At 30.1% G+C, this 13326-nt stretch overlaps 1 protein-coding gene across 1 annotated transcript; it reads right to left on the bottom strand.

Moving 5' to 3' along the window:
* Positions 1-8715: 8715 nt before the first annotated feature.
* Positions 8716-9202, bottom strand: LOC145126128 (EG45-like domain containing protein). Its single transcript, XM_079061535.1, has 2 exons — positions 9094-9202; positions 8716-8996 (listed from the first exon to the last, which is right to left on the bottom strand). The coding sequence occupies exons 1-2, from the start codon at positions 9200-9202 to the stop codon at positions 8716-8718; spliced, it is 390 nt and encodes a 129-aa protein (XP_078917661.1).
* Between the last annotated feature and the right edge of the window lie 4124 nt (positions 9203-13326).

Genomic DNA, 13326 nt, shown 5'->3' with positions numbered 1-13326 from the left:
AAGAACAATGATGACGGTAGAGAGACTGCAGTTTTCAAAGGGTTCGTGGGTATAAACATGAGATCATTTGAAATGATTAAGGACAAAATGTATAATTTTAACCAAACAATAAGGACGATTTTTGTAATTTAAATAAATTCTAGATTCAATTACGTATGCACAAAGAAATTTACATGTGTCAATTGGTTATTGGTTCTTAACTTGATGCCCTAATTATTTATTTTTCATAGAACCTATATATATATATATATATATATATATATATATATATATATATATATATATGTTTAAGGGTCGTGCTAAGTACGACCCACGATGGTTAATTTGGGTATTTCCTTGACCATTGTCTTTTAAGAAATGTAAGTAAACTGCTATTATGAGTAATAAATTCTAAGTAAATTGCTATTATTGGTAAACAACCAAGTATATTGATATTATGTGTAAGAGAGAATGATATTATTGGTAAACAACCAAGTGTGTCGCCATCATGTGTAATAGTGAAATAACATGCATTAAATTTAAGGTAATAGCAAAAGTAAGTTTGACACAAATTGAGTTATGTCTTCTTACAGTTTTCACACTACCCAAAAGCATTTAAAACAGGATTGTACTACAACATGGAGAAAATATAAAATTAGTATGATTAATAATAAAGATATCAAGTTAAAAAAATACATAAATGTAAAGACTAAATAAATCTAAGACTTTTTTTCAACACTCCTTCCACAACCCCCATGTAAGCAAGATAACGCATCAACTGTCTTGTGATTTTAGTATTACCCGCTCCTAAAATGAGATCCCATTGCTGACTATCTCACGAATTTGGTATGGTACAGCATGCTTATTAGTACAATACGAAAACATAACTATCTCAAAATCAATATTTAATAAACATACTTTTAGTGGTATAAGCCTATAATCACCAATAAGTGAGGCTATACTTTGGGTAACATGTCGTGTATTTGATTATATACTTATAACATCCTCTTTAACGGCTTATTTTAACGAAATTCTTTAAAAAATAAGAAAATTTGAAAATATGTCCCTTCCATATATGGTTTATATATTTTAGAAATATAAATGTATGAATCTGTTTTTTATTAATTATAATGAATATTTCAAGGTAAATCGGGACATACAAATTGATGTCCTGTTTCGTGTGAAGACTCCAATTCCAACAATAGCAAAGTTAGCAATAGCTAGAAGCTTGACATGGAAACAACCTATAATTAGAATCAATAAAAAAACAATTAAAATAATAATTACAAAAATGCACTCCTCTATTTCTAATGTGCAAACAAAATAGGGTAAAGCATTGCAAAAAAAACAAAGAAATTTTTTAGAAAACAGATAAAAATGATGTGAAAAACCATATTTGGTAAGTTATGTAAGAATTACCTCCTAAAAACAATGAACAACAAGTATGCCAGGGTTCATGTCTATGATTTTCTTCTTTGATTCCCCCATTTATCAGGAGCGAATTGGGAGCATGAATCAACCAACTACCAGTTATGCCTAAATTTAATACAAAAAAATCAACAAAAAGTACTCCTATATCCAAACTATTACATCTAAATAATCATGCCATTGCAAGCAGATTTATTTACATGTTTGAAGACTCTTGGATCCCTTCCCTTGAAGATTTAAACATTCAACCCTGCAATTTTTATAATGTAGTACCCCATTTTAAGACTCTCCTTGTGTTTCTTAATAACCATAGCTTTAAACCAGACACATCTAATGCAACCATCTTGAGATAAGATTCTTTGACGGTGATTGCCTGGAGGATTTTACTCAAAAAAGTTAAAAGAGATCAAACTAAGTAGTTTTTAAAATTACTCACTACAATTCCATAATTGACCTTTTACGGTCAGAGAGCTTCATTATACAAAATCGATAGTAATTTTTGAATAAAACTTCTAGATTTTGACACCGCTACTTACCATTCCTCTTCAACTACTTCATTATATTAATGCAACATCTTCAGAGGGAAAGGCGTGTGTAGAGAGAGAAACATGAAGAGAAGGAGAAGCGGATACCAAGAAGATAAATTTGTATCTTTATTGTCTTATAGGGCCTATTTTGTGTTTTGTATCATGTTCATATTTTTGTAATAATCAAATGGAGAAAGTTCATCAAACTAAAGAGAATAAGGCCAATCGGGAAAAGGAAAGTGGAACTCACCAATGATAGGAAAAACCGGGGAAAAAATCAAACACCTCTGTAAGGCCTGTTAAATAAGTAAAATAGAGATTATGACATCATTGATTAAAATTTTCGACATTAACTTCACTGTTTAATACTTGCAAAGGAGAAAGATTACCTGAATTAAAGACCCTTATTTATAGGAATCTTTGCCCAATAGTGAAACCAAGGATGCTTGTTTGGAGCTGCCTATACGAAGAAATTAAGAATGACTTGTGAGATCAAGTCAATTTTACTTGCATTTAAATGATATAAATTCCTAAACAATTGGAAAATAATACCTACTAAATACATGAAAACCAAAAGTAGAAGCTTTTTAGGTGATAGGATTGTCAAAAGTTAAATAAACATGATGAATTTAAGGATCAAGAACGTTGAAATTCAAAGTCAACATGATCAGAAATCCATTATGCATATATATATATATATATATATATATATATATATATATATATATATATATATATAAACACGTAAAACTAATACAATTAAACATTTAATATACATAAAAATACATAAACATCTATATAAGAAAACTAAAAAAATATATAAATATGCAAAAATACATATAAATACATAATACATAAAAAACACACAAAAAAATATGTAAAATACTTAAAAAAATACATATAAATACGTAAAACAATACGTCTATACATTTAAAATACATAAATATACAAAAACATCTATATAAAACACTTTAAAAAATACATAAATACGTAATACATAAAAAATATGTAAAATACTTAAAAATAGATATAAATATGTAAAAAATACGTTTATACATTTAAAATACATAAACATCTATATAAAAAGCTTTCAAAAATACATAGAAATACATATAAATACATAGTACATAAAAAATAACACATAAAAAATACATAAAAAAATATGTAAAATGGTTAAAAATACATATAAATAAGTAAAAATATACGTTTATACATTTAAAATACATAAAAATACGTAAATATATACAAATAAAAACATAAAAATACACAAATACGTAAAAATAGATATAGATATGTAAAAATATGTTTATACATTATATAAAATTTTTGACGAAATCTGCAAAAAAGTCTCATTATTTTTGAAAAATTAACAATTTGGTCCCATGATCTGCTGAACAGGTCAAAAAGGGCTAAAGTGAATAAATTAGCTGATTTCTTGGCTTTTTCTATTCAAACGGTGAAAAAGTCAGACTTTTTTATTCAAAAAATAAAATTTAGGACTTTATTAAAAATTTCACTATTAAAAAATATCTTTACTTCTACATATAAAGTTATGTTTTTTAACTTTTAACATATTATACTTAATTTATTAATTTCAACATATTGTTGGATGTAAACTATTATCATTTTAAAGCTATAAGTTTTAACAATTTGTATAAAATACTTAAATTATTAATTTAAATATCATATTACATGGTGAACTTAAATATAAATTTTAGTTTAACTTAAACAACCCAAAAAATATTTTGTAAATAATTAAAAGTGATAAATTGTAATGTCTTTCTAATAATGATTATAATTTGGTTAATAAAGTTAAATAAATATCAAACCTAAAGTGTAACCATAAATAAACTAAATTTGTATATTAAAATAATATATTTACTTCTACTTAAAAAGTTATGACTTTAATTGTTAACATATTATACTTAATTTATTAAATTTAATATGTTATTGTATGTAAACCATTATAAGTTTAAAGGTACAACTTTTGAACAGTTTTGACAAAATATTTAAATTGGTAATTTAAATATAACATTACAGTGTTAACTTAAATATAAATTTCAATTCCACTTAAAAAATCCAATTAATATTATGTGAATAGTTAAAAGTGATAAATTGTAGTGCTAAATGCAAAAACTAGATTGTAATTTCAATTTAACTAAAATATTTCCTAAAGATATTTTTATAATCGTTAAAAGTTTTCAAATAAGTAGCTTAAAATAACTTATAATAACAATAGTTAAAAATAACTCTATACAAATGATTATATTGTTACCTTTAAAATCAAAAAGCAATGTTTGATGTTTTAAATAATTATAATGATAGAAATTAAAACGTTAAACAAATATATTTTAAAAAATTAATTAACAATAACAACAACTATAAATAACATTAAACCATATACTATATTTAATTTTATTTATGAGTAACTCGCAGGTACAAGTCATTCAAACGATTGAGATTATGTAGTTATAATAGATGTATATATTATCATATAATTCAAAATAGTCAATATATTATATCAATTTAGTATACAAATTATTATATCAAATTAACAACAATGTTATTGTTATATTTAGAAAAAATATATTTGTAAGGATTTCAACTATATAGGTTTTTCTACGCTACGCGCGGACATTCGCCTAATATACTTATAAAGGAAGCATTTTTCCTTTCACCACATTAATTTGAAACTCTCATGTATTTTTCCTTTTACCACATTCATTTGAAACTCTCATGACTTTTCAATTTATTTCTAATAATGAATATAAGTTGGTTAATAAGATTAAATAAATATCAAACCTAAAGTATACAATCATATATAAACTAAATTTCAATATTAAAATAATATCTTTACTTCTACTTATAAAGTTATGTTTTTTCAATTTTTAACATATTATACTTAATTTATTAGTTTTAATATATTGTTGGATGTAAACCATTATCATTTTAAAGCTACAACTTTTGAAAAATTTGTATAAAATACTTAAATTATAAATTTAAATATAACATTACAGGATCAACTTAAATATAAATTTTAGTTTAACTTAAACAAACCAAAGAATATCTTGTAAATAGTTAAAAATGATTATAAGTTGGTTAATAAAGTTAAATAAATATCAAACTTAAAGTGTAATCATAAATAAACTAAATTTCAATATTAAAATAATAATTTACTTCTACTTATAAAGTTATATCTTTAACTTTTAACATATTATACTTAATTTATTATAATTAATATGTTGTTGTATGTAAATCATTATCAGTTTAAAGTTACAACTTTTGAACAGTTTGGACAAAATACTTAAATTGTTAATTTAAATATAACATTACAGTGTCAACTTAAATATAAATTTCAGTTCTACTTAAAAAACCCAATGAATATTTTGTGAATAGTTAAAAGTGATAAATTGTAGTGTTAAATGCAAAAACTAAAGTATAATCTCAGTTTAACTAAAATATTTCCTAAAGATATTTTTATAATCGTTAAAACTTTTCAAATAAGTAGCTTAAAATAACTTACAATAACAATAATTAAAAATAAGTATGTATAAATGATTATATTGTTACCTTAAAAAAAAACAATGTTTGATGTTTTAAATAATTATAATTATAGAAATTAAAATGTTAAGCAAATAAATTTAAAAAAATTAATTAACAATAACAACAACTATAAATAAAATTAAACCATATATTATATTTAATTTTATTCATGAGTAACTTGCGGGTAGAAGTCATTCAAAAGGTTGAGATTATGCGGTTATAATAGATGTATATGTTATCATATAATTCTAAATAATCAATATATTATATCAATTTAGTATACAAATTATTATATCAAATTTAACAACAACTTTATTTTTATATTTAAAAAAAGATATATTTGTAAATATTTCAATTATATAGGTGTTTCTGCGCAACGCGTGGATATTCGTCTAGTATAGTAATATACCCTACTTAATAAAAAAATAGTTGTTCTATGCCACGTGTCACTATAGTACACATTCTATTTAAGTTTTACACGTGTCATTTTGTTATGCATTTGCTTTGCTGTGTTTTTTGGAAATCCAATAAAATAAAATAACGAAAATATTTACATTGAGTTTAACTATTGATTAATTGACTTTGACTATTAATTAATACAAAAACCTAACTAGCATAAAACCAGTAACACATCCGTTAATATAGCAATGAATACGTTTCAAAAATTTATGGGAGCTGATATATTCACAGACTTTTTTTATACTTCCACTGATTTTTAAGGAAATTGACATTTATGCCCCTCCTTAAAGGTAAAACGCACGCGCACACAGTGTTGCTTGTTTGGTAGTGCCATCTTCAGCCAGTAAAAGGTTAAGTGATTCTTTGTGTTTGTTTCAATTGTCACCTGAGCTTAAACTCCTCACGATAGTAACACAACCAGTGAAACCCCTTTCATGAAAAACACAAACCTCACATTCCGGCAAGAAAGTAAAAGCAGCCAACAAAACTCCGGCCGACGAGAAAATCAGTCGATGTGTTAAACTCAGACTCGGTTCTCCCGAACTAAGCTAGCATTGAGAAAAAGGATCCTTCATCTTTCAAAAGTCAGCACAGAGAAATAAACTGTCATAAAGCTTTGCGAGAATGCTATAATGGTGCATTTTTTCTTGATTTTAACGATTTTATTTTACCCACCTGCAACTGCTTTTGGTATGTTCTCTGTAACAGTGTTTTTTTTTTCATCTGGAAATAGCTTTGAAACTGAAAATAGCTTTATGTATGGCCACTGAAACTTAGTTGAGCCCACCACCGTATATGATGATTAAGATAGAGAATGGAAATTGCAGATCCAAACACCAAACTCTAGCAATTGCTCATCATCTTTGGTAATTAGTCAATTAGAGGTTGTGAATGTGTTCTTCCAGTAAAGCAAGGGTATAGTTGTCAATTTACTTAAAAAGTCTGTGAAAGTATAAAAAAGCTCCGGGGATTTATCAGCTCCCAACATTTATATCACCTCTATATTTACATTACCTTGCACTATATCACGCCAACCCACTCATTTTCTCTTTGTCTTTCTCACGCACAATTTTCCTGTAAATCACGAATTAGAACACAATCCAAATTTATCTATTTGTTTACATCATTCTATAGCATCATTAACATCTTTTTCTTTTTGCAAATTTGTTGTTTCTGCATACGACTCACTGAATATTACATTTTGAGGCTTTACTTTCTACTCTATCTATTTGTTTACATCATTCTATTTCTAATCAATTTGTTGGGTGTAGTTTTGAATGTATGTTTCAAATTATATTTGGTAATTGTGAATCGTTTTGTGCTTGATCTGAACCACTTTATTCGAATAAGAAGTTAATATTAGAGTCATTTTTCTCAAACATATTATACAACATGAATTGCTAAATTGTGTGCAAGGTTAAAACATCCCCCTATAACAAATGTTGTAATTGATGTTTTGTTCAATGGAAAATGGTTTCATCTGAGTTTTTTGAAGTTTCTATAACTAAGGGGTTTTGACCCCTAATAAAAAGAATTTAAGTCGGTTAACAAAGATAAAGCGCCGAAATGTGTAATTGACACAAAATGTCCTTTTCATTTCCCCAACAAAGAAGAACGGTTGGACACCTATTTTGTTACTGTAAATTGTGTATGTCATAACAACCTTTTATCTATTTTGTGGCTGACTGGATAATGTTTTTTGTTTCTTCATTCTGGCAGAGACCAAGCAAATACTCGAACACCTTAGAGATGCTAATTTTGAATGGTAATGGTAATCTTTTATGTCTAGTTAATTGAAAGTCGTTTCTAGAATCATTTAAAAAGTACCGGTTTTTTAATTCCAATTTATTTGTTTTCCAAATCTTTTATTTTCTTATTTAATTAAATAACTCTATTTGCAGTTTGCAGGAGCATAAAGTGGAAACTTATGTGTTCCTCCATCTTCAAGGAAAATATGTTTTCCTTACGACAAAAAAGAAATTGGGGATGAGTGACCATCAAGAAATCAAGTGGAGCATCGATGAGGGCATAAGTCAAAACCAAGCCAATTGAAACGAAATATGAACCTCGAAGTTGCTGGGATTAGAAACACGAAATCGGCCAGACGTAGAGTTATGTTATTATTTAATTTTTATTCTTTAATTCATCTTATAATAAGCACTAAAAACTAGTTTGTTGCCGTACCCAAGCAAACAAACTAAAATATTGGCGGTTACACAATAGAAACCAGACAACGGATGGAATTAGTTCCTTTTCGGTTATTACATCTAAGATAAGATGTCTAAGAATAATGTCTTGTTATTTATGCTCATATATTTCACTTTTCAGGATTGAAAAAGAAAGACTCATTCCCAAAAATAATTAAAAAATAAAGAAACGAAATATGCAATCAAACAGATAAACGAGCCGATAACTGAACTCCTTAAATAAGTATAATAGAAATCATATAACTAAATGTAGAAATTTTCTTCAACCGATACTTCATACATTGCCATGATACTTATAGAAGCATACAGTTCAAATACCTTTGAGTGTCTTTTATTTCAAAGCAAACTGATCATAAGAGAATTGATTTTGGCGTATTGCATACGTAATTCATTAATTCCGATCCTGAAAATCATAAAGAAAGTAAAAAATAATCAAAAGTCAAATAAAAGTATACAAATTAATTAAACTGGGCATCTATTGAACTCCATAAAATCCAATAGACAGAAATCATTTTGTATTTCATATAAAGTTCGACTCTCCATGCTCTAAGAGAAAAGGATTACGTGTATAATTACCGGTTATATTCAACGTTAATTCTCCCCGCATCCGTATTAGCAATCACAGCAAACGCCTCTTGGGAAAGGTCAACTTGATTTGCTGCACATCCGGGACAAAGATCTACAACAGTTACATCAACGCTTCTTCCTGTGCATGGGTTCAGAACACCATCATTGGTTCTTCCGGTGCAAGTAACACGGTACCTAATTCCACATGCAGCTCTGTTGGCAAACAAACCACTGTTTGCTGCTAGAATCATAACCCCACGATCTTCAAAGCCAAAACATGATGATGCTACATAAAACATTATTCAAAATCTCAAAATTAATAAGCTACATGCAAGATCATAAATGAATTTACTTTTATCTTTGATGTATGTATATGTACTTACGCACGTAGGGAGGAGTGTAGAAAGTCGCTTGGCCTGCAATGGCGTGAGCAACTGAAGCAAAGCATGCAACCATGCCGATCAAGAAAAAAGTTCTCGCAATCAAACCCATCTTTGGTTTTTCTCTAACAGAAGCAAAAAAAAAAAAGTCTCTACTTCTTCTATATTTGAAAAAAGTAACTTGAAGAGTAGGAAGATGTGCCGAAAGTTTCTCCTACGTATTCAACAAATACAAATCATCACTACAACATTAAGACCCTATGGCGACAACAAATTCGGACCCTATCCAGACAACATGTCGTCGGTATAGGGTATGCCGACGACATGTCGTCGGTAAAGAGTCGTCGGCATAGTCGTGTCGGCATAGGTCAATAGTGTCGTCGGCATAGATGTCGTCGCCATAGCTTCACGTATACTCGATTCTTTGTTTCTTCAGATGATGAAATACTCGAGGTTGAATCTCTTGAACCTCTTGAGTTGATTGATGGAGAAGATGAAAACCTGGTTGAAAATGTGATTTTAGGACTTCAAGCTATCAGGGAACAACTTGTGAAGGTCCTTTCGGATGCAGAAAAGCTTAAATGGTCCTCGATTACGTGGCCATCATCTTTAGCAGAAACGTTCAGACGGAGTCGAGATATGGCAATAATCAAGACCAAGCTAACAGTTGACGCAATTCGAGCTACTCAATCCATGTTTCCACCAATTCCTGCTCCGAGTATATTTCAAATTGATGAAGGTTCTCCTACTCGGATACCTGATAATCTCCCTGAAGAGCCTATGATTCCTCCTCCATCCATCTGAGTTTTCATCATGGAGTCCGGTCAACAAATCATTTCGTCTTTTTTCTGGCACAAGCAAAAATCCACAAGACAAATGCAAACAAATTGCAACAGACTCTGACAGCCCAGTTAAGATGTTTATGTTTAGATAAAGATTTGGAAGCTAGCATTCAGATTTAGGCACTCAAAGATAATCTGAATCTATTGTTGGGCATTTCCCCTCTTTTCAGAGAAGGAATTATTCATGATATTCATCTCGTGCCCTTCATATTCTATGATCTTCCGACACAAGATGCTGACCAACTTGGCCTGCCAATCTCTCCACATGGTTATTTCTACGTCAATCATATTTTCGGGGAAAAAAATAAAGTTTTATTAATTACCTATAGCGACGACTTGTCGTCGGGAAAAGTTTCCAACAGTTTTTACAGTTAAAACCTATACTGACGACAAGTCGTCGGTATAAGGTTTTTTTTTTTTTTTTTTAATATTTTTCACAGATTTGTTATATTTACAAAACCTGTTTTTTAAAACAAACCCAATACATATGCAGTGTATATGCAGAATAATATCAAACATTTTATAACCATTACACTTCAAAATCTACTACATAGAAAAATAACAAAAAAAAAAACAAGTCTTCATGTTCAAAATAACAAAAAGATTAATGAAAATCTTCATTGTTCTCTTTTCCTCGGGCTCATTAGTTGGGTAGGGGGTATTTTGGGTAAATCAAGAACATCATCATCTCTTGCATTGTAACACCATTAGTTGGGTAGGGGGTATTTTGGGTAAATCAAGAACATCATCATCTCTTGCATTGTAACACTTCCCATATTCATGGTAATCTTTCTTCCAACTACAACAGCTCTTTGGTGTTAAAAAAAAGTGAAGCAACATAGCATTGGTACCTGGAGTTGTTCATGGAGTGTCTAATTGTTCTAAAATAGAGATAAACCTGAGAAGAAGCAATGTTTTTTTAACGTTTTTGGTTAACTACCTTGGAAAGTTAACCAATGAAAAGATGAATTGACCAATAGAAGAGCAAATAAAACATAATTACATACCTGCCCTTTGGTTTTAGCAGGAATGGTTACAAAACCAAGAACATAACTTCTCCAAATTATATCCCCATCATATATTGACAAATCGATCTGTCAAGAAATGAGTAATAGTGTAAAATTGGTCTTAGCTATCAGACAGAAGCAACTAAAATTGGATTTCTTCAACCATGAACCATTGAGTTGCAGATTAACATAACTAAAATTGGTCTTAGCTATCAGACAGAAGCAACTGTGTAATTACAAGTTACAACTTAATGAAAATCAACCAAATGTTCCTATGATTTACCTACATTGCTTTTCTGCACCACAACTGATGATTGCGTAAGGATCTGGCATGTCATTCAGGTTAGCACCAATAAGATTCTTAAATGCTAATAGTTGCGCCTTCAAAACACAACATATGATGCTACAAATCAGCAAGAACAACTTAAAGAAAAAGGAAGTTAGGTATATATACCTTGATTACATAAGTAGAGCTGCCATTAGAGTCACCCTTCTGTTGATCTATCTATTCATGAATATGGAGTGAAATAAAAAGTATAAATATATCCCCATACAGTGTTGGAATCAACCCCTTGCACCTGCTGCAAAACAGAAAACAGAATACACAAGAGGAAGAACAGGGGAACCTTTTGGGACAATTTTCTCTTTTATTCTAAGGTGCTCAAACTCAAAAATGAAAGGAACGTACAACATGGCCTTTTACTTATCCAAACATAAAAAATTGACTAAAATGCCCTTGAGTCTGAGTCTTTTGAACACGTTTGGATTAAATCCAACATACAGCACCATCTACAATACAATCCTGAAAATCAAACAAAAAATGGAATAAACTTCAATGATAATGCTAAAGCAAAACCTGGTGAGGAGGGAACGATTCCAACCGATCCTCTTTTGGAATAAAACTCACCCAATCTTTCGGTAAAATACTAAATAGAATGTCCATATACATAAGAAAAATAAGGATGAAATCACGTGAGGCACCTGTGAAATCTGCAAAACCCAAAAAATAAGGATGAACTCACCCAATTGAAAAAACTTACAATCATGAAATCAGAATCTTACCTCAATATGACCGGTGTAGGTAGCTGTAGAGGCCGGTGGTGGTGAAGGGTCCACGATGGTGAAGGCTATGAAGGCTACAACCGGAAAAAATACCCCAAAATCAGAGGTGAAAGCTGCAACCGGACAAGAAAACTCAAAACCAGATAAAAAACCTTGACCCCAATCACAAAATTAGGAAGAATAGAATGACCAAGAAGCATACCTACTAGTTGTCGGCGAAGGGAAGTGACCGGAAGAGGTTTGGTTGTCGAGAGAAAGAGAGAAACTAGGCAAAATGAACGTAGTCGTCGACGTCTCTGGTCTTAGACGGGGCTAAACCCTATGCAGACGACATATCGTCGGTATAGGGTACCAAAGACGACATCGTTTCGTTTAATTCCTGAAAAAAAAAAATAGAGGGTTTTGCAGACGACAAGTCGTCTGCATAGCCTTTTCACACGGATTGCCAGCCTGGCATAGCAACACCATAGAATAAAAATAAATGTAAATTATATTTGTCGTGACCTATACCGACGACATGTCGTCGGCATAGAATTTCAGAAGACCGCGTAAAAATTTTCCTTTCCCGCCGAAGCTGTTCAGACAACATATCGTCTGCATAACGTATCCGGTCAAACTAAATTGGTCAAAGTTGGCAAAAGCTATGCCGACGACATGTCGTCGGTATAGCCTTGCTTTTAGCGACGACATATGTCGTCGGAGTGTCGTCCCTATAGATAGTTATTCTTGTAGTGCATTTACAAAGTCAAAGAAAAGTTAGATGGATAGAGATATGCTTGAGACTCCTTTCACGAGTGAGGAAATTAAAGACGCTTTATGGAGTTGTGGTAGGGACAAAATGCCAGGGCCGGACGCCTTTACTTTCAAATTCTTGAAGAGATATTGGGACGTCATTAAAGACGATCGATGTCATTAAGTTCTTGAAGTATTTTGAAGAGTTCACGCTGTGTTACACAAAGGTAGCAATTCGTCGTTAATTTCTCTTATTCTAGAGTTTAAAGACCCGATTTCCTTGAAGGATTATAGAACGATAAACTTGATTGGGTAGTTATATAAGGTGCTCACCCAAAAATCTATTATAATCACTACTTATTTTTATACAAATAAAAAGAAAATTTCAAGCTTGATGAATAGTTTCCTAATTTTCGTAGTCTTCTATCTTCTTTTTGTTTTATTCGAATTTAATTCCACTTCCCTAAAGAAAAGGAAAGTAGGAAACTTCCTTATTTGTCGTGGTTATGATTATGACCAATTTCAGATAAAGTCAAAATTCTTAACCAGAAAAAAAAAATTTATGTAAGACAACGATGCCTAAGTCAACAAGC

The sequence above is a fragment of the Lactuca virosa genome, chromosome 7, assembly GCF_052849685.1.
Source record: "Lactuca virosa cultivar CGN04683 chromosome 7, Lactuca_virosa_CGN04683_v6, whole genome shotgun sequence".
Taxonomy (NCBI): Eukaryota; Viridiplantae; Streptophyta; class Magnoliopsida; order Asterales; family Asteraceae; genus Lactuca; species Lactuca virosa.
Note: the sequence above shows the minus strand (reverse complement) of the source record. Positions and strands in the feature narration are given on the sequence as shown.

What these genes read in the sequence shown, in the direction of transcription:
- LOC145126128 (XM_079061535.1), bottom strand. Translation starts at nt 9,202, where the DNA reads ATGGGTTTGATTGCGAGAACTTTTTTCTTGATCGGCATGGTTGCATGC. An exon ending in CTACACTCCTCCCTACGTGC is followed by an intron (nt 8,997 to 9,093) that starts GTAAGTACATAT and finishes TGTTTTATGTAG; the next exon opens with CATCATCATGTTTTGGCTTT.